General features: G+C 38.5%; 2 protein-coding genes across 2 annotated transcripts; one reads left to right on the top strand and one right to left on the bottom strand.

Moving 5' to 3' along the window:
- Positions 1 to 1,262: 1,262 nt before the first annotated feature.
- Fen1 (Flap structure-specific endonuclease 1) lies at positions 1,263 to 2,840 on the top strand. The gene is made up of 2 exons (XM_073988526.1): positions 1,263 to 2,276; positions 2,336 to 2,840. The coding sequence occupies exons 1-2, from the start codon at positions 1,392 to 1,394 to the stop codon at positions 2,603 to 2,605; spliced, it is 1,155 nt and encodes a 384-aa protein (XP_073844627.1). The 5' UTR covers positions 1,263 to 1,391; the 3' UTR covers positions 2,606 to 2,840.
- A 496-nt stretch (positions 2,841 to 3,336) lies between these two features.
- Positions 3,337 to 9,991, bottom strand: IntS8 (integrator complex subunit 8). The gene is made up of 13 exons (XM_073988525.1): positions 9,696 to 9,991; positions 9,317 to 9,634; positions 9,126 to 9,249; positions 8,156 to 8,618; positions 7,848 to 8,093; positions 7,499 to 7,789; positions 7,245 to 7,424; positions 4,774 to 5,019; positions 4,277 to 4,710; positions 4,098 to 4,216; positions 3,859 to 4,031; positions 3,622 to 3,792; positions 3,337 to 3,557 (listed from the first exon to the last, which is right to left on the bottom strand). The coding sequence occupies exons 1-13, from the start codon at positions 9,808 to 9,810 to the stop codon at positions 3,438 to 3,440; spliced, it is 3,000 nt and encodes a 999-aa protein (XP_073844626.1). The 5' UTR covers positions 9,811 to 9,991; the 3' UTR covers positions 3,337 to 3,437.
- Positions 9,992 to 21,611: the final 11,620 nt, after the last annotated feature.

Genomic DNA, 21,611 nt, shown 5'->3' with positions numbered 1-21,611 from the left:
TTGAAAACAAAAGCCCAACAAAAACTGAAATACAATTCATTACAAAAGAAAATTATTTATTTTACGAATGAAAACATTTAAATAAGTTTTGATCGCGGATTTGTGTTTGAAATGTGATTTTGGACTCAACGTATTTGGGTAAATATTTGTGTGCGTCCCGTCATTATTTAGGTTCAGCAGTAAGAATACATGTCATGGTAGAACAAGAAAAGGTAGCAGCAATACCCAGCTGACTGAACTGGGTTGTAGTGTTAGTGTCAAATTCCATTCGACATTTTATGTATTTATTTCTATGTTCGATGTATATTAGGGATATATATTTTTGAAGAACAAATTTATTCATCAGAAAAAAAACTATTTCCCATAAAGACGGCTTCATATCATTGACATGTAACCTCCTCCAGGTCCGAACGACATGCCGCACACTAAAACACCGCTTATAGAGGCGGTACAATATTTGTTAATATGTGTGGTATTTTGTTAAACTTGAAAAGAATAAAGCCCTAATAAACATGTGCTTTTTTGTTTTCAAAAGCAAATGATTGAAACATCTTCTCTTTTTTCAATGAATTACCAGCGACCCGAAACATTTTTGCAAGTATTCTACTTTCTGCGAGAAATTATGCATTTAGTGGAATGATATGGAAACATTCAAATTGAAAATCTAACGAGTTTTCATTCATGTTTTCCAAAATATTCAATCAAATGTGAAAAATTATTAGTTTTTTAAATTCCAATAATTTATAGACATTTCCTTGTTTTGTTTACATTTACGTTGACACTAAGGTTTACAAACAAAAACAAATTCCTTTGTGGTTGTTGTTCGAGTTGTATTTGTTGTAGTATTAACTTTACCTTGTATTTGTTCTACCATGAATACATGTGTTCTATTTTTTTCATCACACACGCCCTGGGTATACGGACGTATATAGGTCTGCGCCTAAAGGAAAATAATGACAAATGAAAAAAATTCTATAGGAAATATTTTTCATTTCAAATTTTCATAGAACAAGAACAAGCTGTTTTTCGAATTTCCTTCCTATATCCCATCATGGTGTGTACGCGATCCCTACGAAAAGGGAGGTCGCCCCCTCGGTCGGCAGGGGTGGGAAAGAGAGGCGTGGGAACGTTCGAACAAAAGAAAAAAAAAGAATCCAGGCCCTGGTATGAACATGGCATTAGGCATTGACGTATTCACTTCAGAGAGAAGTGCTGCCAAGTTGATTTCCTCAACTGCGTTTTCTATAATTACGAACTGGGACACGTCTTCAATAATCAAGTTACCGGCAAAGTTTGGCGTGAGTTGTTTAGTTGTTTTGGAATTTCTTTCGCGAATGCAATTTGCATTTTCATCGTTTTCACTCGTTTATTTGTATTGAACTCCAGTCGCCATGGGAATTCTAGGCCTCTCCAAGTTAATTGCCGATGTTTGTCCTCAAGCCATTAAGGAAAGTGACATTAAAAATTATTTTGGTCGCAAGGTTGCTATTGATGCGTCTATGTGTTTATATCAGTTCCTGATTGCGGTGCGCGCCGAAGGAGCTCAACTCACCTCTGTTGATGGCGAAACCACATCACATTTGATGGGCATGTTTTATCGTACCATACGTTTATTGGATAATGGTATAAAACCAGTTTATGTTTTCGATGGAAAACCACCAGATCTAAAGTCTGGAGAATTGGCCAAACGTGCCGAGAGACGTGAGGAGGCACAAAAAGCATTACAGGCTGCCACGGAAGCTGGCAATGAGGCGGATATGGATAAATTCAATAGACGTTTGGTGCGGGTAACCAAAGATCATGCAAATGAGGCCAAAGAACTGTTGAAACTTATGGGTGTTCCATATGTTGAGGCGCCGTGCGAAGCTGAGGCTCAGTGTGCGGCTTTGGTAAAAGCGGGAAAGGTATACGCCACAGCCACTGAGGATATGGATGCTTTGACTTTTGGTTCCACTGTACTGCTGCGCCATTTGACATTCAGTGAGGCACGGAAAATGCCTGTTAAGGAGTTTCATTATAGTAAAATATTGGAAGGCTTCGGTTTGACAAGTAAAGAGTTTATAGATTTGTGTATACTGCTGGGCTGCGATTATTCGGACAGCATTAAGGGTATTGGACCGAAGCGGGCAGTGGAATTAATTGATAGTTATCGTGATATTGAGACAATTTTGGAGAATATTGACAGGCAAAAGTATACAGTTCCCGATGATTGGAATTATCAAGTGGCCCGGGAATTGTTTATTAATCCTGAAGTAGCCGATCCAGCGGAAATTGAGGTATGTTGGAAAAAAATGTATGTTGTTATTTGAGTTTAAGATAATTTTTATCATTTCAGCTTAAGTGGACCGAACCTGATGAGGAGGGCCTGGTAAAGTACTTATGTGGTGACCGCCAGTTTAATGAAGATCGTGTTAGATCTGGTGCTAAGAAAATCCTTAAATCGAAACAATCACAAACCCAAGGGCGTTTGGATAGTTTCTTCAAGGTCTTACCATCAACGGGCGCAACACCCAAACGCAAGGCAGTCGATGACAAAAAGAATGCTCAACAGAAAAAGGCAAAGGGTGCCGCTGGTGGGGCAAAAGGTGGCCGTCGTCCCCGTTAATTTTAGAGTAACATATTTAATATTTTCTACTTTTTTAACTCGAAATAACTCAGCATTTAAACTAGTGTAGCATTGCTAATAGTGCTATACAGGTTTTAGTGTTACCATTTATGTTAAGTTTTTCAGAAGTCCAACTGGTAATCAGATGACGTTTCTGTTATTCCAAATGTTTTCCAAAACACATTGTTACAAGAAATAAATTTAACCATTTTCAATATATGCCCTTGCTTAAAAATTTTGGGGTCCTAATTCCATTTATCTTCGATCGAAATATGTAAGTATGCACTGTTTGGTGTGGGAACATGCGGGAGGGTTTTGCAAGGATTACACTTCATTCGTAGAGGAAATTTAACACATTTGCGGGCCACAAACAAATTCAGAAAGGTGCAAAAAATGCACCCAATTATTTTTGGCTTTGAGTTTCCTAATTCAAGTCATTTTGCATCAAGCATCACGTCGAACATGTTAAAAATAACATTAAATATGGACTATCGACATTAGTATCGATGATTCCCTAGTGGAAGTGATGAACATATCAATCATATCCTAGAATTACAATCAATTCCTCAATTAGAAGCAATTCCTCAATCAAATCTTGTACGACTTCACTCTGTGGCTTGTGATCGTTGTTAGAGTGTTTGATCTGTGTTCCCAGCTTGGCAGTCTTTAAAGGTTCCTGCATAGTCAAAGATATTAGAGGTTCACTCCGATACTTGAACACTTGAAGTTAATTTAATTTGCTTTCTATAAAAAGTCTTTATTTTCTCCATTATTTTTTGTAGCCTACCCTCAAAGGACTTTTAAGCTTCTGTTAAAAAAGTACACAACAAATTCATAATAAATATTGTTTTGCCAATGCTCGTAAAAAGCGTGACTTTCTTATTGACGCAGCTTCCCGTTTGATTTCATCATTATTGTTGGCATTCAGTTCCAATGTACCCATAACAGAAATCTGAAATCCAAAAAAGGTTTTTGAATCTAAAGAAAAACAACTCTATATATTGTAGCAGACTTACGGCCTCTAGTTTTCGACTATGTTCCCCTTTCTTGGCATGTAAATTGATAATAAACTCCAGCAATGTTGTGTCCCATATACAACTATAATAAGCGTCCATGGCGTCTGTATAATTTGAGGTTTTCTCCGTTAGATTTTTAAAAACAATACCATAATCTATTTCTTCCAGAAACTAAAGAAAATTGAAGGTAATATCAATTAAAAAGATTTCCACTAAAAAAAAATATTTCCATCTTACCTGGCACAGAACTGTTGCCTGCATGTGACAACCCAGGTTGGAGGAGCAGCGTATCATTTTTCTGATAATATAATCATCTGCAAAATTGCGCTGCAATGGCACATTGCAATAATCTGTTCCGGTGACTAAGGCGTTGATATAGCAACGCATAGCTGCTTCATTGTTGCCAGTGGCTGAAAAAATGACAATAGCCTAAGTGGAATAGTTTAGAAAACCGAATGCAATAAAAAGAATCTTACCCAATTCAAGATCACCTTTCATTTTAAGCCATGGAATAGTTTGTGGATAAAATTTCAAGGCCTCTGTGAGAAGCCAGTGGAGTGTCTCACAAACCGATCTTATGCTATAACCAATGGGACTGCAACAAAAACAATATCACAATTTGCTTAAGTTTTATAAAATTTAAATGTATACCTACTTGCTTATACTTGTGGGCCACAATTGCATATATTCTCCATTTAGATCATGATTGGGATCATCTTTTAAAATATTATGGATCTTGCCTAACATGGAAATTGCCAAATTGAAAAGCATTTGATGGCGTATGCGTTTCAAAAAGGGATATAACCCCGTCGAGACTGCCAGACAGGGAGAATTCCTTGAGCTGCCACCACCACCAGAGCCCGAACCTCCAGCACTGCCACCACGTTTTGATGATGTATTCAAAAACATTGACAACACCAAATCCCAAGCATCGCGACATATCTTTTTAGGTCCTTTCATTTTTTCCATATCCAAAAAGGTGTTGGCAAATGATATGGCTAATTCCAGTTGCGGCAAACGTTTATCTAACATTATGACAGCATTCCAATCGTTAAGATTTAGTAGCATTATTGCACAGCTTTCAATGATCTAAAAGGGAAGTGAGGTTATATTGTGGTAAGAGAGTGAAATATACATATATCCGCATCCTACCTCTATACGTGGTATAATATTATCATTTGTTTGCAGCGAACTTAGGCATTGTTTGCAACGATTTCCCAGCGATTGTAGATCCAATGTTTTGTGATTCCATTCATCCAAACATTGTGTGATTTGTATTAGCAGAATCTCCCAACTAACCAATTTTCCCAGCTTGGATATGATTGAAGAGTTTTGTAATTCCGGTCGTTGAGTTTCAGATTTTAAAACGCTAAGCATAGAAACGGCACCAATGTAATCCTAGAAGAGAGAGTAAAAAGTGGCATTTGTTTTAAAGTAGTTTACATGACCAGCTTGGCTCTGGATAAAGTAAAAAATATGTGAACCAGTGGGTCAAGAGAAGACACACCATATAGGAGCAAAATTGAACAGCCGAAAGAACGTCTCGGCCTAGTGACGGGTAAATATAATAGGAGCATTTTGAATATCTCTCCGAAGAACCTGCCATCACATTTGCTACATCGACAGAATCGTTTATCTGAGGATATGTGGATATGTGCAGCCCTCTAAAGCAGTATTTGGGAGTAGGCCGCAATAGCTCAGCTTTGCACAGAAAAATTTGCGACGTTACAAAGCTACCGCTAACTGAACTCTTACTCACCATGTCGTAATTATTCATAGGGTGAGGCCGACTGCAGCAGAGACTTTATAGGAAAACCCGGAGATTGCGGTAGGTTCAAAGCGCTGATACTAACAGCAGAACTGACTATCGCAATAATTTGCAGACAGTTGAGAAGGTCGATGAATCTGAGGATGCTTTTGCTCAAAGTGTCGTAGTTGTCATGTAGACGTGATCCTCAACCTCCAACCCTTGGAACTCTTGGTTCCATTTCAAGCATTTAGACACTGCATTGAGGCTTCAAGAACCGGGATTGTAGGTCGTAAACACAAGTGACAGTCAATGTATTAGATGTAGGGGTGATCAATCACAAGTACTTAAATGAGGTACCTAAAATAATGGATCTACAATGTAGATTCTACATAGTCCATGGATATAATTTTGGGAGTCATTCCTTTCAATAGTTAGTGGCCACCAGACTTTCTAGTTGACCGCTTTGGGATATTTTAGAGCTTTGGGACCATTATGGCAATGGCAGGAAGGTGGGACTTGCCCGCGAATAATATCTCATATCGTTGTAATCAGAATCACTAGGACTACCGGACTACCTGCAATGAATATTTCAAAGCAATCCTCGAAGAGTCGTTAAAATGCACTTAAGCCAAAATTTTGAACTTTTGTGGGGGAAGGTGTTGTTCGATGTAGTATATCTTCGAACTTGATTTAAGTTTGAGAGAAATATTAGGAGGTGCATAGGTTGGTCCAAAAGTAGTCACTCCTTTCAATAGTTATGGTGCGCAGCCATTTTTGTTGGTCACGGTAAGATTTTTTTAAGATTTTGGAGAATTATGTCAGGAAGAATGGACTTGCCCACGAAAAAGCCATTTTATCGCAGTAAATAGGACCACAAGGAGTACCTTCGGTAAATTTTTCAAAACGATCCTCGAAAAGCACTTATACTGCACACAAGTAAACATTTTGAACTTTTGTGAGGGGGAACTCTAATGTACCAAGGGATATAAATCACTTGGAACTTGATGTACGTTTGGAAACAAAATTAGGATGTGCAAAGTTTCGGTCATGCTCATCAGTTATTTTAGTTGAAACCATCATGAATTTTCTGGACTTACATTTGCGAAAAAAAATTAAAATGTGGGAGGTGCGAATTTGGGTCAAATCGGATACTCACATTACACCATTTTAGCGAAAAATATTGAACTTTTGTGGGGGACGTACTCAAAGAAGTGGACCAAACTTGACTAAGTTTTGACCAAATATTACGATGTGCAAAGTTTGGACCAAATCGGTTGATCTCACGAATCAGACAGACGGACGGATAAACGATATACTGAAGTGGTAGCCGCTGGCCGGAACTCGAGTGTAGTGTGGTTGCGGGTCAACCTGGTATAGAAGAACCCGCCGCCGCCGCCGTGGGATTGGACAGCATGATCACGTTGTTCGCACACGCCACAGCTATTTGCGATAAGATCAGACGTAGGGACAAGGTTCTCAAGTCGAGTCGAGTTGACCTCTTATAAAGCAATAGGCAGGTCTGTGGTAAGCTATAAAGCGCCAGTGTGGTATGCAAATGTTAGCACTACGTAGTAAAAGAATATTCAAACCTGCCAAAATGCCGCCCTGAGAACTACAACTTAGTGCTTCCTTATGACTCCAGTGGGCCATCTTCATGAGGAGGCGCAGATTTTAGCGGTGCATCAGCAGAACAAGATATTTTCTATGCAGTACCTACTGATGGTATATAAGAAGCTTTCAGTGAATCAGACTGGCGATAGCCTGCTAGACAAAAATTGGGGTGTTACAAAGTATTGGGCCAAACCCATCCCTTGTAATATTGTAGAATTCAATAATGATTTGTTTTAAGAAGTCAGGATTCATAAAAACTTACCCCTTTAGCGGTCATTTCCCGAGATTTGCCCAATAAAACATAGGCAAAATCCTGCAGAAAACCTCTTTGCATGGACATGAGCAGAGATTTGATGGGTGTTGCAATTTCCCAACTTGGATTAACAGTCCAAAGAGGTTTTGTGGGATTTGTGGCGGCCAATTTAACCAAGAGTTTTCGAACCTACCAAAAAAGAGAAGAGAACAAAGGAACATTAATTCTTTCATCTAGAAGAAAAGTCTATCCCGCATCCATACCGTATTTGCATTGGTGCATGAGATCAACTGTCTTTCTAATGAACCAATTTCAATGCGTAACATTTTCGAATTAAATTTCCATTCGTGCAGCAAAGCCAGCGGAGGTTGTGGCAGTTCTTCTTCTTGTATTTGTTTTTCCAAATCTTGTATTTCAATGGGAGAAAATATGTTCAGTTGTTGGGTCTCTTGTAGCCATTGTTTGTTTTGATGCTTGATTATTGTTTCAATGACAAACTGCTTCAAGAGGTTACGTTCGCTCAATGTGCAATGGGGTAAGATGTCAGCAATGCCCTGGAAACGTATACAAGTAATTAATACTTCTTTTTTGAGTTTTCTAAGGATCACTTACTTCACATATGGCCTGGAAACAAGGCAATTGGGAGTATTTTTCAAAATAGTCAACACTGGCAAAAATGTTACCCTCATCGAATATACTGCGTATTAAATTAAGGGCAGCAACTTGCATTTCCAATTGTCGTGGCTCTTGTAAAATACCTTGGGATATGGCTCCCTCGATATCTAGCTCAGCTATGCGCCTATTAACCAATGATAATTCTCGGGTGCGATTGTCCAGCTTAAGTATCTCAATAATATCCTGCAAAGAAATAATGGTCCATCATTTTGCTGCTTTATTAATTAGGAATCTTGAAACTGTACCTTATACTGTGTCAACTGGGCCATATTAAACCTTTCCGTCAGAGTCTGGGAATGAGCACTAAGACCACAAGCCAGTAGGTATCCCTCCAACTCATCTTCATTAACGTGACAGAACACAAATTGTTTTGGATTTTTACCAATCATTTCATATTCCGCCTTGGTTAAGTTCAAATATCGACGACACTCATTAACCGCTTCCCGAGCCAATTGGTACTGTTTTGTATACAAATAGAAGTTGACCAAATCAAAATAGACTTGAGTTCTCAATTCGGCTGGTGATATTTGTAACAATGCATCGAATTGTTGTGGTATATTTTGTTCATCATTGGGATGTGGCGGTTTGAATGTTTCATAGGCAAACACATAAAAGGGTTCGGAGGATTTGCAAAGTTCCTGGAGAAATTCAATGCTGTGTTGTGGTGAAATATCTGGGGCAAAAAATTGATGCATTGGCTCGACAAACCTGTAAAGGAAATTTATGTGATAATTAGTGAAATAATCAAAAATATGGGTTCAATGCGAAACTAATCATTCTATCTATTGACTGAGAAGCAAGCTTCATTTTGGGTTCCATGCGAATCTAAACACTTCTGCCATTAACTAGAAAGAAAACTTAGCTTGAGTAAGGATTGTAATTTGATGTCTGATGTAACAAAGGCAGCTCTAAAATGAACACTCCAACCCCCAATTCGTCTAAAGACCTGCATCTTTCCAATCATTTTATAACAAGCTTGTCTCTAATAAAACTTTGTCGTTTATTGTGGGACGTAGAAAAGTCTTTTCCATAATTCCTCTACACTCCATATACGTTGTAACAACGTTTCTTTCTTTCTCACCTCCCTAATTCTTCGAAAATGCCTACTCGATTGCCATTATCATGGTTAAATGTTATTGTACCATGGTTGGGCTATTATGAATTACTGGAACCCTATCTGCACTAGATTTCTACTTTACAATAAATGATACTTACATATTTCCCATGCCGGTTGGTCTTGCTGCTTTCAAAGCAATATCTTTTAAGATTTGCAAACGCAATACCCAACGATGATAGAAGGCCAGGGCAAACTTGGCGGCCTTTTCATTACCATCAGGTGCTGTAAGAAGACAACAAATCATGTTTCATAATAATTAACGCACATTTACATATAAAAGATATCTTACTTATTGTCGGCTGGAACTCATTATTCAACGGTATACCAACACACTTGCCAAAACTAATGGTACATAAATCTCTTAGGAGAAACAGTTGCTTGGGTATCGAAAGATTTTTCTCCAATATATCCAGATTCCATTTAAGCCATGTGGCCACTTTTAAAGCTAACACTTTCAATGCCATTTGTTTGCGGCTTAAACGCAATCCACCTTCAGCACCAGCACCGGGAATGGCTGTAGGTTCGGGTGTTGTTAAATCGAATTGTGGCACTACAATATCCGGCGTTGTGGATATAAATTGTGTCAGCAATTCCAATGCAGAAGGATCTGGATAGAAGAGAAACACAATAAGAAATTTTGTGTCAGACAAGTCTGACTATTCACTTGCCTGGATGTGGTTTCCTCAAGTGTTTGGTAATTAATTCGGGATCTAATAGAAACTCAAACCATAAGACAGTTTCTGCTGCTAGTGGGACAGGTTTTGGTTTTAATGGATCATCCATAATTTTTGGAATTTTTTTGTTATTATATCCGATATTAACTTTGTTATTATATTCGATATCAACTCAAATCAACGATATTGTAAACATGCAAAAGCAATCTATTTGAAAAACGTTCCAAACCTTGTGAATAGAAAACAAAAAAGAAAAAGACATACTCTGTTTACGAATGTGGGGATGAGGTAAAATGTCGGTGTTTCTTTTGTTTACGAATGGTGATAAAGAAAAAATGTTATCAGCTGATTTGATTCGCTAACTGTAGAGTTGTGTAGTTCCGGACGAACTAGTTCCAAAGAACTATTCCGGACAAAGAACGGAGCAAGTTGAGTTTAAGCATTAAGTATAGTACACATTGACAAGCAAAACTGACAGTCATCGAGGTCTATTTCGTAAATATCAAAGCCTAACTGAAAACTTTCTTTTGTAATCTCTAAATAATGCCATATACATATATTATATTTCAAACGTTTTTAGCTAAATTAATAATATAAATATATATATTTTTTTTCTGATCAGGGTAACGAGACCTACATGTGGAAAAAATTTGGTACCGATCCGAGCTTAGAGGTAGTTTAGACTATCTATCAATGTCATATGACACGAAATAAAAACATTCCATATCTACCCACGGAGGCAATGTGGAGACGTAATTTTATTATATTTTTGCTGGGTGGACGCACAGAATAAATGGCGTAACCCTGCGTTTACAAATGACAGGACAGTTGAGTTCATGTATTCATTGTCAAAATCCCAAAACTTGCCTGTGTGACGTAGGCGTCCCGACAACTGCAAAAACAGTTTTAAAATTTTGAATGAAAATCGTCGATTTCTTTTTATTTTCCGTTCACATATTTTGTTTATGTCCATGTTCTTTTGTTTTCAACACATTTCAATTATTATTTCACCTATTTTTATAAAAATGCCAAAAATTTGTCTTCCTTACTGTCTGTGAAAAAATGATGGACAGCTGGGAGACAAACGACAAATGTATGTATGTGTTAGTAAATCAGAGTTGTATTTGAAGACAAACTGTCTGGTGTAAACGCCTAGTAAGGAAAATCTCCAATATTCCACATATTAGTGAATATTTAACGATGGAAAATTTCATGTCATATGACATTTACATATAGTGTAAACTACCCCTTAATGCTTAAACTCATCTTAAGCCATAATTTCTTCTTTCAATTGTATAATTATTTTTTTTAATTTTATTCCACACTCACTTATCTTTCACGTTCGATTCCCTCATCATTCAGATGCGACCACATTGTTAACAGGTAGTTTACACTATCTATCAATGTCATATGACACGAAATAAAAGCATTCCATATCTACCCACGGAGACAATGTGGAGACGTAATTTTATTATATTTTTGTTTGGGGTAGACGCACAGAATAAATGGCGTAAGGAAAATCTCCAATATTCCACATATTACTGAATATATAACGATGGAAAATGTCATTTCATATGACATTTAAATATAGTGTAAACTACCCCTAAAGGGTTGTTTACACCATCTATCAATGTCGTATGAGATGCCAAATTTTCTACCTGCGAATGTTGTACACATAAGCCCTGTTCCTTTACGTGCAAGAATCTTCAAGTTTTACCACTTTTTACTCGAAAAGCGTTCCTTTACTTCTGACACCACACAATTCATATGAGAACAGTTCACAACTTTTGCTACTTTTGCCGGTTTCTACCATTTTCAAAAGTAAAGGAACAAACCAATAGTGTAACCACTATGAAAATTTTCATCTATCAAAATGATTTGGCAACTCGTATGTAAATTTTTCATTTAGGGAGCGCTCTATTTGATACGGCATTCTCGTATGTAAACATAAATTTATCAGCTGTTTTCTGACATTCTCAAACAAAAAATGAAAAACAAAATCTTTTAAAAAAGAAAATGGAAAGGTATTGTTACGGAATTAGATTTAACTAATGTCCGTGTAGACGTTGTTTTATTCCCCGATACGATTTGTACCAAATAAAACAGGGTTCGTTTTAGATTACGTTTCTACAATGCTTTATTTACTTTATTACACTTATTCGTAACCGACTTTAATTACTAAGCACACAGCAAGTCTCTAGTTAGCACGCAGCAATTCTTTAACCGATCTGTTCAGTTCAACGCTTAAAACACAACTCACCCGTCATTACCAGTTCCCCTGTATTTATATCCCATAGTCTCCCTGTTCGAGAAATATCTAGAGCATATGGCAACACCTCGAATCTGTGCAGCGAACACACAGACGCACATTCGCACTAAGCGAACAACCATACTCACATACATACATGGAGGGAATACAATTGGACGACAAGCACAGTAATAACGTAATTACAACAACAAACAAGTGCAAAGAAGTAACAAACTAAACAATAATTACATGATTATGGCAAAACAAAATAAAAGCACATTAATGAAAGGTAAAGTAACATCTAGAAAATGAAGAGAGTTCTACATGGTAGTTGTTGTTGCTTAAATAAAGTAACTGCGTAATAAAAACTTTACGTTACAATTCAAATATTTAAATTAACGGAAATTAAACTAAACTAACTTAAACCTATCAGTTACATTCGTAACATTGCCTCCCGCTTAAGCCTGTTCGTCCCGAATAGGCACAGTTCCCTCTCTGTGGTATGGGCATTGGTAACACTGCCTCCCGCTTAAGCCTGTTCCTCTTGACTAGACGCAGTTCTCGTTCCGTAGTGGTGGCAACCGATTTAGATGTACCCTCTACTGCGTCAGCTCTGGACTTCTGCTCTTCTGGACGTTGCTTTCCCTCCAGGAATCTTGACGTTATACCTTCTTTCTTTGTGGTCACCTTCCTAAGTGCCACCTGGTCTTCATCAGACTTGTCCTTCCTTGTTGTACGGCCGCTTTTCGATGGACGTTTCCTCGACGTACATCTTCGCTTTTTCCTCCTCGTTGCGAGATTTTTCCGCTTTCGTACTGGCCATTTTTCGGCGGCTTCCATCTTCAGCGTACGGACATCCACAGCGATTTCGTCAGATTCTGCGCTAGGGCGACACATGCTTTTCTTTTCTTTGTAGCCCACATTAATCGGTATTTCCACATTGGACCAAGTCATCACACGGTGCTTTATGTCCAGGTTGATATCGAAGGCAATCATGAAGTCTACACCAAGTATGACTTCGTCCACAATATCGGCCACTATAAAATCGAAATTTACCGATTTCCTACCCATACTCAGCCTTTGGTAGGCCTTTCCATGCACCGTTGTAGTCTCGCCTGTGGCCGTCCGCAACTTGACTCCATTTAATGGCAATACCTTCCCTTTTACCAAATCCGGTCTAATAATGGACTTTGTTGCACCGGTGTCCAATGTCAAGGTCCGCAATACACCATTGACGAAGCCCTTAACCGTCAAGTTGTGATTCTTCTGCTGGACTATGGCTATAGAAATTGTGGGACCATCGTTTTCATCCTCTGCCAGCGGCGCCTCGTGATTAGCAGAACTTGCTGTATCTGATTCACCTGATGTCTCTCTTTGCAGATTCTTGGCCACCGGTTGGTCGTTGCTTTTTGAAGGCGGTGAGGTGGATCTGGGCCTTGCTTGTCTCACTCTGCATTATCGGGCCATGTGTCCAGTTTTCCGACAGTTATAACAAGTCTTTTTCGTTCTAGGAGCCCCTCGTTTCACATGCATTAGTGCATCTTTCAGCAGGTCGACAACGGTCTGGGAATTGTTGTCCTCAACTTCCAGCCTCCGCACGTTGTAAGCTTTAGGTTTCACCAGCATCTTCGCGGTTTCTTGGCCCAGGGCAAATGACACGGTTTCTGCAAATGTTCCTATCGGTGCCGCATACGTCGCAAATTTTATCTCGGGATCACGAATACCACTTGCAAATGTCTCAATCTTTATGCGGTCCACCAACGGATGTGTCTCTCCTGGATATGCCAGCTGCGCCAATCGCTCTATATCAGCCGCAAAGTCTTGTAAGGTCTCATTTGGCTTCTGGACTCTTCCCCTCAGTTCCATTCGGTAGATCTCTTGCTTGTGTTCGCTACCGTACCTACGTTCAAGAGCAGCCATTATATCTCCACAGTTATTCCTAGAAGCGGCGGGAATACTCTGCAATACGTCAGCAGCATCACCCTTCAATGCCATCAGGAGTGATACCGCTTTGTCGTTGTCGTTCCAAGAATCTCTAGCAGCCATTGTCTCGAACTGTAATATGAACACATTGAAAGAGGTAGAGCCGTCGAACACTGGAGGCTTAATTTTTAACGCGTTATGGATAGCTCTCACTGGGCCACCTTTGATTTCCAGTTCCGACATTTTCTTCTCAAGGTTCACAAATTTCTCATCATGGGCCAGAAATTTCTCGTCAACAGACAGAATCTTTTTATCTAACTCTTTAATTTGTACCTCCACGTTCTCTACTCTCTTTTCAATCACCATAGTGATGTTCTCGAGTTTCTCGTTAATTTTTCTAGAATTCTCTTCCAACTCCTCTTTTAAGTTTCTTGAATTTTCTTCAAACATCCTAGAATTTTCTGCCATTAAGTTTTCGGTGATTTTTCTAGAGTTCTCCTCCAACTTTTCCTCTAATTTTCTGGAATTTTCTTCGCTCATTCGACAATTTTCTGCTTTCATTTCCATCGTAAGTCTAGAAGTTTCTTCATTCTTTCTAGACATCTCTTCTAACATTTTACTGGAATTTTCTTCAACCATTCTACAATTTTCTGCTTTCATTTCCATCACAAGTCTGGAAGTTTCTTCATTCTTTCTAGACATCTCTTCTAACATCTTACAGTTGTCAGATTTCATTTCCAGCATAAGTCTGGAAGTTTCTTCATTTTTCTTATTCATTTCCATGGAGCTACCTTCTATTTTCTTAATTTCCAGCATCATCATAGCCAGCATTGATTTCAAATCGTCTCCACTGGCAGCTACCGATGAAACTTCCTCAACGGAGGATTCGCCCTTTGCCGATAACTCGACATCCTCCTTACTGTCGAACTCATATGCGTCGATGTTCATTCCACGGCGCTCGAACTCTTCCAACAAGCGTTTTTGTAATTCGGCCTTGTTGCCAGTAGAACACAACTCCAACTTACTTAGCTCCTTCTTCAAGTCTTCCACTCGTAGATCCTTAAACTTCATTGTAGGATGATCGTAATCTCACTGCTGACACCAATTGTTACGGAATTATTCCCCGATACGATTTGTACCAAATAAAACAGGGTTCGTTTTAGATTACGTTTCTACAATGCTTTATTTACTTTATTACACTTAGGTTAGGTTAGGTTCAGGATGCGCAGCTGCCATGTTGACAGCTACTCCACTCGGAGACCTTGAGGTCCATTGTGATCATCCAAACTATTAAATTATGTGTGTTGTTACGTACCCTCTTTCCAAAATGTGTCTGCCTCAGCTATCTCGTCACCGGTCGTGAATCCTCAACCCTTTGACACTTTGAAGGTACCCACAATAAACTATATACAAATGGACTACAGACACACCGACAATATGACCAACCAAGCAATGCTTCCAGGGATCCACATAACTGGTCCCCTTCTAAACCCACCCAACCTATAGTTCCTTTAAACCAGGAACCCCAGTTCAACAGACACCAACGCTGATTTATTTCACATCCTTGACATATCCCAGTCTTACCCTTTCTCCCCTCCCACTAAACAAACTAACACATCATTTTCATTCCAACACTTAACGTTTATTACATAATTTAAGCTTAATTAGAAATTTTACTAATAGATATATTTCTTTTCTTTTCAGGACTGATTAAATAATTTGATTTATAATAATAAGAATGAATAAAAACCATTAATTAGGAATAGTACAATAAATAAAAAATACTAACTTTAAAACTATTTCTTTGTTTTCCTGGGTGAGGTTATAATGAACAAAAAGAATAGACCTAGAGAAAACTAGGATCTAGCCAAACTCAGTTTAACGTCCTACTCTGAAATCCTGACTACTAGAGCTCTACTAGTGGATGTCCCTTCAGACTTTGAACTTTGTTTTTAGCAATAGATAGTTCCCTCACGCTAGAAAAAAAATCTTAAACAAGAAAATATTGCTTAATAAACCAGCTTAAAAAGAAAGGAATGACCTGAAGATAGTTTACGATAAATTCAAAAACTTAAAACTAACAAAAAGAACTAACTACGACAACACAATCAGACAAACATGAAATCGCCTTTTTCCATTTGGCGCCTTAAGTTATGCTAGACTTAGCTTTATCTTTCTGGATTTCTTCCACAATAGGGCTTTCGTGGTGGGTTCCACACCAAATTGGATGTCGTTTTTAACCCGCTCTCACCAAGTTCCACTTTCCAAATCTGCATCCACTACTGTACACTGCTTTTATGTGGCAATGGGCACTAACTACGGAGTGCCTTCGTAACGTACGTTACCAAAGTACTGCAGACCAAAATGTTGAGCCACACCAGAAGATCTCCAGAAGATGATATTAGCCAGCACTATAGAAAATAAACCCGATTATTACAACATCACCTACACACACTGACAACCACTTACAATTCGAACCATTCGCATGCACGAAATAAATTAATAATGGTATTTCTGTTTATTCAGTCGTTTATGGAGTTTGTCACTAATTTTCCGTTAAAACAATGAGATTTAGTTACTTTTATAAATAAAAATAATCAAAATGACTTTATCAACCAAAATTAATTTTTTTTTCAATTATAGTTCGGAGTTTGCTTGTCTCGCACTATGTTCGGTTGCTTATGACTTCACATCAACGTTTCTTCAATAAGTTGAGTTAATGCTACAGTCAACCTTATAACAAACTTTCATCCAAGTATCTACTCAACTATCATTTGGCAGTCTCACATTATTTACCTCTCTTCTACCAACAAAATTGCCGTGCTTGAACAACGGTCTAAGTTCAAAGTACTTATGGCCTTGAAATTTTGAGTTTGAAACTCACATTACGCATTGGCTAATTCTCTTAGCCTACGCTCTTACGTGTGCACAAGCAACTATACTCCCAACCCTGACCTGTCACACAAATAAGTTCCACAAACAGCTGCTGTCATACCACCACTTGGTACTGGTGGTATGAAAGCAAATAAACAAACTCTCCGATAGAAAAATATAAAATCAACGAAAAAAAACGATATTTCCCATAAAAAAACCCACCAAACGAATGCACATTACCTATTTGCAAGGCATATTTGGCGTTATTTACGGGAAATATTTACAAAAGCGAAATTTTCTCAACATTTTGGGCCCAAACCCTGCCTACATACGCGTTGTTGTAGCCCGCAAAGAAAATTCGCAATAAAACATACCAGCTGCCCTACAATATATTCACAAAGAAGAATAATGGGCACCACCTATGGGAACATTTACTTGAAGCCTCCTGGCACCATCTTCGTGTACCCGAAACCCAGCCGGCATATCATATACTACTAAGGCTACATATGCTGTCAATGCCCAGAGAAATTGCAATGAATACTCATCTTAAGCCGCCGAGGCACCCCGCATTGCCCCGTTTTGCATTTTTGGCCTGAACCCCTCCGTACATATCTCATTTGACAATCCGGCATCAATAATCTGACCATGCAGTATTCCCAAATTCTACGGGAACTACTTGGTGTTTATGAATGGTGCATCAGGCATCTTTGCCCGTGAGGACACCTCCAAAAAAAACAACTAGATGGCACTCCAGGCAATGTATCTTGCAGGTAACAACGAACGACCCTCTATCCTTATATTTGTGCCAACCTAGCTGTCGTATTATGTTGTTTTCTTTTGAGGGTAGGCTAAGTTCGTAGTGTATACCATCTACGGACTTAGCCTCTTTCCTTACTAACAGAATGATCCACTATAAATAGAGGGTGTAGATGTATTTAAATATCTTTTCATTAGCTGAGTTTCTGTACTAACTAGGGGAACCCATTATAAGCTTGAAAGAAAGTTCCCTATTAGTAGTGGTTACTACATACCGCCTACCAATACATTTATTTGTCTATCTATCCGGTCTCCCGCACTATTTTCCGGTATTATTTCTGTCCCTCGTTTTTGGCGTATTTGCTTCCCCATCCCTCAACAAAACTCTGGGGTTCTAAAACTTGTTGATAGAACAGCAGTGTGAGGGATGTTAGTCTCTCATGTAATCATTTTTAATACACTTTTGTGCACTAAAACCCAAGTCTTTGATACCATGTTCAACTCTATCTCACAGTGAAAAGCTAATGTATTAGAATCGTTTCTTCAATAGAAGTGTCGTCACCCTGGGAAGGGAAAGTAAAAACTAACTCTCATTAGACATTAATTCTTAAGCGATAGCCCGAAGGGCAAGTCGAATTTCGCAAAATATCTTAATCTATAAACTTATCTACCATATCAAAACACTCTTGTTTATCATCTATCTAAGCATGAAGTCATAGAGATGGTTTTTGCTAAAAAAAAATCTGTTTGATCTTGTATTTTTTTTACTACTCTCTACGTACCCGTTTATGTTGAACTAAACGGAATTAAACTTGAATACTATTATTTATTTATTTTAGTATCTACCAATGGCTCATTATTCTTAATAACATGGCATCAGGAAAAGTATAGACTAAGTTGAGCTTATCAAGTGTATAAGCTTTACATAACCCATATTTTCCTGGACTCGGCTTAGCGAACGTTTAGTGTTAGTTTTTCTTTTTTTTTTTATCTTTATGTTACGCTACGCGCCCAACGTAGGCTACACCCACGAAATTGTTATCTTTACAGTTGTATAGGCGGGTTAGAGTAAATTCCATCTAAGAAATGTCCATTATGAATCTATTCTGACCTACTGCTGGCATGGTCAACAATACCACTGACAAACTATATGTCATTCGAAAGTCAGCACGGACATTGTACATTTGTGGTAGTAAGTCAATTGATCATGAAGGGCCACATGGGGATAAAGGTACAAGGGTTTCACTATTAGGTTTGTTGGTCAATTTGGGACATTGAGGTAAATTCAAGAGCTAAATCAATAAGATGCGTTCATATTTACGAAATCCGCTTGATTTCAAATATCGATTCCGCCGCTTATACGTAGTTATTGGATAGTTGTTTTTTTGGAACAGCTCATGGCCTAGGTTACTTTATTTGTCCAAATATATTAACTCTATGTGATAAAATGCAAGGATTTATAGAAAGTATGGGTAATGGGAACCACATGTGAAACCCAGTACCATAAGACTATGAACTTAGTTCAAACCCTATACTTTTGTTAACTTCGTATATTTTATTTAAAAAAAAAAGTAAAGACTGTTGACAATATGTAAACATCCAGTCAACAAAGTCACCATAATAGTATGCAAAGTGGTGACATGTCGCCACATGACCCCACGTATGTAAAGAGTTAGCCGGGCAATAACTTTATTACTAAACAAAAGACTTAAGACAGTAACCCGACTTAAGCATAACCTCTAGGCAAAAGCCTACCAATATATCACAGACGTAGTTGGGGGATATGTGGGAATGTACACCCCATATCACAGATCGAACAAATACCACTGCACACTACACAAAGCCAATAATTTAAATAAATAAATAATTAAAGACGATACACCACTTACTCTAATATTGTCCATACTTTAATATATTGCACTATTGAGTAAAAGTATCGAAATTTGTTTTACTTTGGATTGACCCATGTTTATTGTTTGATGTCCTTGGCATGGTAAACGCCTAGTGGATCCCCATTCAATGTTTCTAATCTGTACATATTGTTACCTAGTACTTCACCTACACGACATTTAGTGAACTTTCGACAAAACTTGGCGTTGCGGTTGTCCTGAAATTTGCTAAGGACGAAGTTACGTTTGTAAACCTCCTGCCCGGGGCTAAAACGGACTACTCTTGCCCTTCTATTATATCGGAGTGCACTTCTCTCGTACGCTTGATGTAAATTTCTCTTGATGGTATCCCTGATTATGCTGATCCTATCGTTTTCTTCTAGCATTAACAGCTCACTATCACTGAGTGCTTTTAATTTCCTTGCAAGCTTATAGTCTCTGCCGCAAGTAAACATATTGTGGCCATACAGGGCAAAAAATGGTGTCACACCTGTGGCCGCGTGGACAGACGTGCGTAAGGCTAGCTCAATCTTTGCTAAATTTAGGTCCCAGTTGGTGTGGTCGTTATCTAAATATGATCTGATAGCATTGAGTACACTCTGATTGACACGTTCTGCAGCGTTGGATTGGGGTGCATAGAAAGCGGTCTTCATATGGTCTATTTGGAATTCTTTCATCATTTTCTGAAATTCTTTAGAAACAAATTGCTTTCCGTTGTCCGAATGGATTACTTCTGGCACGCCAAATTGCTGAAACACGTTCTCCACTAAGAACTTTATGACATTTTTACTATTAGCTTCCTTTAAAGGCTTCAAAAATACAAATTTTGTTAGGTGGTCCACTACCACCAGAATATAAGCATTGCCCTTTCCAGAACGAGGGTACTTTCCCAAGAAATCTATATAAAGTTTCTGGAAAGGGCGGTCGGTCTGTACTTCATTTCCAATCTGGGGCATCATATGCTGATTGGAACTTTTGCATTCTTTGCAGACTTTGCAGTTTTTTATAAAGTTGCTTACATGAACGGCCATATTGGGCCAATAATATTTCAGTTTTAGGTGTCCTAAAGTTTTTCGGATTCCTCCATGAGATTTTTCTTCTGGTTCATGGGCCCTTTGTATCAGAGTTGTGGTTATGTTCTCCGGAATCCACAGTTTCCACTCAAATTCCTCTAATTCCATGTCCGATTTAGATACGGTCCTTTTAAAAACCATACCGTTCTCCACTTTGATGTCTGGAAATTTTTCTTTATTTTCCTCTATGGTTTTTATTAAGTCTAAATATTCTTCGGACTCAAATTCTACCGTTTCGAACCCAACGACCTCTTCCGGCATAAGAACCTCTTCTACCAAACGTGACAAAGTGTCGGCAACAATGTTTTCCGATCCTTTCTTGTGTTCTATCTCGAAATCGAACATCTGTAATTGCAATGCCCACCGTGCCAACCTACCATTCAGGTCCCGCAATGACATAAGCCATTTTAGACTCGCGTGATCCGTGATTATTGTGAACGGCATAAGTTCCACGTATGGCCTAAAACGTTTGACGGCCAGGATTGCTGCCAGACATTCTTTTTCGGTGACACTGTAGTTCACCTGTGCACTGTTCAACTTTTGGGAAAAGAATGCAATAGGTCTTTCGTTATCGTCGTTGTCCTTTTGGAACAAAACAGCTCCAACCCCTATATTTGAGGCATCACATTGGATGTAGAAGCGCTTTTGGAAGTCCGGGTGTACAAGAACGGGAGCGTGAGTCAAAGCGTACTTCACCTCGTTGAAACTTTCCAAAGCCTTATTATCCATAACGAATTTCTTGTCCTTCTTAATAAGATTAGTGAGTGGTGCCGTTAGTTCGGAAAAGTTTCTGATGAATCTACGGTACCAGCCTGCTACCCCTATAAAGCTCCGTACCTCTCTAACATTCTTTGGCACCGGGATTTTTCTAATGGCATCTACCTTAGCCGGATCAGGCTTCATAACACCTCCACCTACTATAAATCCTAAATAGTGCAGTTCTTTATAGCAGAATTTGGACTTTTTTAGTCCTATTGTTAAATTTGCCTCTCGTAGACATTTTGCCACTCTCTCTAGCAGGTTCATATGGGTCTCAAAGTCCGCAGATATGACCAATAAGTCATCCAGATAAACGAAAACATTTGTTTTCAATTCTTCCGGAATGACCTTGTCCATAAGTCTGCATAACCTTTGTGCCGCATTGCAC

This window comes from Musca autumnalis, unplaced genomic scaffold (genome assembly GCF_047663935.1).
Source record: "Musca autumnalis isolate F117 unplaced genomic scaffold, ASM4766393v1 scaffold_5, whole genome shotgun sequence".
Classification (NCBI taxonomy): Eukaryota; Metazoa; Arthropoda; class Insecta; order Diptera; family Muscidae; genus Musca; species Musca autumnalis.
The sequence above is the reverse complement of the archived record's forward strand: the minus strand, read 5'-3'. Positions and strand labels throughout refer to the sequence as shown.